At 39.9% G+C, this 5,041-nt stretch overlaps 1 protein-coding gene across 1 annotated transcript in view; it reads right to left on the reverse strand.

Annotated features, from left to right (window-relative positions):
* The window catches only part of LOC118740065, a 6,042-nt gene extending 2,744 nt beyond the window's left edge, over window positions 1-3,298 (reverse strand). Inside the window, exons 1-3 of the mRNA XM_036471562.1 lie at window positions 3,192-3,298; window positions 2,209-3,115; window positions 73-2,148 (exon numbers count right to left, since the gene is read on the reverse strand). Coding sequence (XP_036327455.1) covers window positions 73-2,148; window positions 2,209-3,115; window positions 3,192-3,283 — 3,075 coding nt within the window. The 5' untranslated portion in view covers window positions 3,284-3,298. The remainder of the gene's footprint in view (window positions 1-72; window positions 2,149-2,208; window positions 3,116-3,191) is intronic.
* Window positions 3,299-5,041: the final 1,743 nt, after the last annotated feature.

The following is a 5,041-nucleotide window of genomic DNA, read 5'->3' on the forward strand; positions in this document are numbered from 1 at the left end:
CAATTAAAAACACAGCTTCACAAAAGTACATTTCTGCTAGCTTTCTGTATTTATGTTTTTTTTTTTACTTACCAATGGCACATCCTCCTTTTTACGAGATTTTTTCCCTCGTGATGAGCGATTGCCTCTTGGCGTCGGAGGGAGGAACGATACTTGTTCGCTGCTGTTATCATCTAAAAGAGATGAATTGCGTATAGTTCTCCGCGTCAATTGGAAGAAGGTTTGCTGTGTTGCGGTAGCATCATCATCCTTAAATGCTGCAGGTGCTGATGGTAATTCATTAAAAATCATGTCATCAGTGGTGACTCGTTCATATTCACTTCCGCTTTGAATTTGATCCGTCTGCTCAACCTCCAAACGTAATCCCTCCGCTTCCCCCAATAGTTCTCGACGCAAAATTTCCATTTGAATTTGCTCTTCAATTTGTAGTTGCTCCTGCAATGTTTGCTTGTCACCAGCAGCAGATTTTCTTAAGCGTGATGGAGCTTTTAGCGCTTGACCCAGTGAGTTACGTTTGCGCAGGTCAAGTATTTCATGATTTGTAAGGCGTGCTAGGTGCGCCTTCAATTCGTCGGCAAACATCTCACCATTTTTTGGCGTGTTTGGTGGCTTATTCAATGCCCGTTTTAATCGTTTTTGTGTTTTATAAGGATCACAAGTAGCGTGTTGTAAATTGAGAGGATGCGCCGGTGGTGGTCCAGAGTCTAGATCTGTATCACTAGTAATCGAAGGAGACGCGAGCTTGGAGTACGCCAAACGACGCTTTGATGGGTTACGCTTGATTGTGCGTCGACTTCGTACGTCCGGCTTTGGCTTTTCGGAGGCAAGGTTAAGTGGACCACTTTGGCGTACACAACGCTTTTTGATAACTAAATGATCGAGCTCTTCATCATCTTCGTCCTCAGTCATCAACGGGGATGTACGCATTTCAGTAGCTGAAAGCCTGGCTAATCTAGCCGTAGCTGATTCTTCAAGAGTATTTCTATTTGTACAGTTGAGGCGCCTAGATGTATGTACTGAACTAATTTTATTAATGCTTGCCTGATTCACACTTGCCTCGTCTATATTTAGTGGTGTAAAATTTGCAAAACTTGTATGGGTGGAATGTGCCTTGCGCCCAGCGTCACTTTGAAAATGGGTACCTAATGAGTTTTCGCTCATGACCAAAGGCAACGTTTTTTGCGAGGTAGTACGATTGTTGTCAGTAAATGTTGCTTGATTTATTGGTCGCATAGGGCTACGATGGTCTTTACGGCTATGCTCTTTTAATGGTTCCACACCTTCCTCAATGTGCACGCTATTCTGATTGGTCAACGTTTTGCGGGCTACAAAGCTGCTCGTTCGGTTATGTTTGCTATTTGAATTCATATTACTTATTGATTCTGTTGCAATATTGGAATTTATAGTACGTGGGTTGATAAATGTCGGATGATTAACGAAAGTTTGCGGGTTTTTGGAAATGCTAGTGTTAAGTGTGGCTTCCATAATCGATTCAGAACCGGGAAGGTTTTCCGAGGCAATCGATTGTGAGTATGAGGCATGAGATTGTAAGGGAATACAGTGTTCCACAGTGTTACTTAGAATTTGCTGACGCGCCGGTTCATCATGTTGCTGACTACCACCTCCTGGCGCCGATTCCTTATTTTGGGTTTCAGGTTGTGCTGAAGCGTTATTAAATGTCTGATTCACTGGTATAACAATTTTTGGTGCCTGCACTAGTGAATTTCGCAAGTCTTGAAGTGCCTTTTGTACTTCTTGAAGCAACTCTTGAGTGGCTGGCGCATTGCTTATAGTTGAGCGATGATTTTCTGATGTGTTAGCTTGTGCTTGCTGTATTATTTCTTGAGTCCCTGGTAACACAGTGATATTTGAGCCAGCCTTAGTTACTGCCTCACTTTGCACTCGCGAATTTTCAATCTCGTTCAATTTTTTTAAAGTCTCTTCGAGTGCTGCCATCATATTTTTTGTAAGTGGCTGCTCATGTTGACTCAAATGTATATTAATTGATCGTTGTAGAGCCTCATTCACTGGGTCACCGACCATTTCAACCGATTGATCAATAGATGGTGTTTTAGTATGTCGCCCTGGAGTTCTTTGCAAGTTTTCTATTGGTGTGTGATGCATCGGTGTACTGCATATTTCAGGGGCCTTAAATAAAGAAATAGCTTTTATTTATGTGGCCATAAATTTATTTTAATATAAACTTACAAATTCTGTTGAGTTGAGTGTGCTTTCGAACTCTTTGAGAAGTGTACGCCTGCCGCTGTTACCCGTAGTAGATAACCGCTTTAGTACTTGACGTCGCAAGCGGTCTGCAGTGTTAACGCCACCACTACGAATCAAGTTTGTTAGTGGCGATCGCGGTGATTGCGGCATTACCGGCCGAAGATTGCGAGGTTGTGAATTCGTATTAGTAGTTGGACTATCACAGTTCCTTTGTGGTTCTATGACACATTGTAACGGTTGCAAAGTTGGCTCTGGATGTGGCGATGCAGGTCGTTCCGTTTGTTCAAACATTTCTGATTGTAACGCATTTTCAGAAACTGCGGGTAGTCTATTATTTTCCAGCTCTAGTTTTCGTGACGATAATTGAGAGTGATTTGGCTGTTGGTTTGGTAAACTTAGTGCAGCTTGACATGATGAACTGGGCGCTCGTGACTGTGTTCTTGGTATTTCTGGCGTTTGTATACTACAGCTATGCTCTATTACTCGAACAAAATTGCAATCTGCCGCCTGATTAATATTGCTAGTTTTTTCAGATTCTGTTGCAGTCGCCGTTTGAATTGTTTTTGATGCTGAAACGTAGTTCTCCGTTACATGCCCGATTGGCAAATCTATTGGCTCTTCTTTAATTTTTTCTTTACTAATGTTATGCTCTATATTCGAATGCTGCGTTTTCTCATTTTCACCAGATGATGCCGTGGGAGGTGATGGTGGCGAACTTACCCGTTTTATACGCACATTTAAGCTAAAACGCTCAGGCTCACTATCGAATATTCTCACACGACCAGGACGTACGCTCCCACCCTTTTTCTGCAAAAACTGCGCCAAACGATGACCATCAGTATCGTCAAGAAATTCAGAAAACTCGCTTAATCTGAAGCGATCAGCAGCCCTGTATTGAGAACACATTGTAATACTTTAATTAATAATACGTAATGTTTCCACGTATGTGTATATAATCAATTAACTTTTCTAAAATGGGGCCTGTGACCACATAATGCACAAATGCACAATCTAAATTTATATACACACAATTGTGTATGGATATGAATGCTTGCATATGCCAGCTACACAGCATAAACACTTGATAAATACAAGGTTAAAAACACAATATTTATTGCAAGCACTTGGATTTTCGTTAAACTTACATTTTCTCCAATCAATATACATATAGAATGTTACAGAATTCACGCTTGCGTTTTGCCTTCTTTGACAGCCGTTATTACGCCATTTTTTAAAACTATCGTTGATGCCAGATGGACAAGGTGTCAACAAACAAGCAGATATCAGCTATCAACATAACCCGAACATTGTACGAACAAGCACTAGCATTTATTGACGTGATTCTAGTATAGCGATTTTTATTGACGGTTTAACATACGATATTGATGGATCGTGATCCATATCGCAAAAAAAAATTAAATCTGGATCGCGGATCGCAATACTGTCAATAAATTTGAACTCCTAGCATTTTCAAAACGCGATCCATATATTTCCTCAGTACATCTTGTACTCTCATAATGCGAACTTCAAAAACAGATTCGCTCTCGGCGCTTAAAACCTATCAAAACATTTTGAACATGTAGCATTCGTTCGCGTTAGCAATATGGTACGCGATCCAAATATCGTGATAATTGCTGACCGTGTGACAGAGCCCTACAAGTTTCAATACACATACTCGTTTACTAAAACTGGATTTACATGAGATTCAACATTTCCTAAGAAAAATCGCACGTATAAATAGTTGGGGTGTTCACAGTTCGTTCCAAATAGTGTCTGAAAATGTAGACGTCTACATTTTAAGACGTTTTCTAACCGTAAAATCTGTGGTGTTGTTGTTTCCCATACAAAATTGGAAAACGACGCCGTCTACATTTTGTCACACTCAAAGGTATGTTTTTTACGCGTCTACATTTTGCAACCTCGCAGCAGGGTTGCATTATGGCAATACTAATCACATTTTTTTATTTATTGGGCACGTTTTTTGTATTTGCATTTAATTTGAGCGCAATTTCTGATGAAAAGAAACAAATCAAGGAAAAGAAATAACAAATATTAGGAAATGGTAATTAAGTTAAATAATTACAATTTTTCAGAAACAAAATCGAAAGGCAATATATAAAAAATGCACGCAAAGAGGAAATGTCTGGCAACACCAGCAAAGTTTTGAGACGATTTTGCGACGACTGCTAGAAAGGGGTGCTCACAGTTTGATGCTAAAGATGTCTCAAAATGTAGACGTCTACATTTTCAGACACAATTTGGAACGAACTGTGAACACCCCAAGTGATTCAAAAATCGCTTGCCTCAAAATAGACAGCAGGTCAACTTTTGCAGGCGATTATCGCCTGTCAAAAAATTGTCTATGTAACCGCAGAACTCCACAGGCGAACAGCGATGGCCTACCAACTGTCATTTTGACGAGCAATGTGATTGCAAGTTTTTGTGTGTGGGCACTTTGATGTCTTGAAATAAGCATTTGCCGCATGACGCCACCAGACAACATTCTCTCAATTTCGGTGTTTAAAAACATTTAAATCTTTAAAAAACTAGCTAAATAATTTCCTAAAACGTAATCATAAATTATTCAATAGGGAACAGATTTTTATTTTGATTTAATATCAAAATTTCATCGATGTTACCACCAGCACGTTTTCTTTCAAATGAAAATATGGCTGTCAAACTATTGAATTGCCTGCAATAGATGTCAAGCAATAAGCGCTGACATATATTGCAGCACACGAGAAATAGGCGGTCTCCATTGGAAATATTTAGGGGATTCCCTTAAACGCGAAGAGCAGAAAACTCGAAAACCTCG

This window comes from Rhagoletis pomonella, unplaced genomic scaffold (genome assembly GCF_013731165.1).
Source record: "Rhagoletis pomonella isolate Grant_MI unplaced genomic scaffold, Rhpom_1.0 Rhpom_scaffold_00001, whole genome shotgun sequence".
NCBI lineage: Eukaryota > Metazoa > Arthropoda > Insecta > Diptera > Tephritidae > Rhagoletis > Rhagoletis pomonella.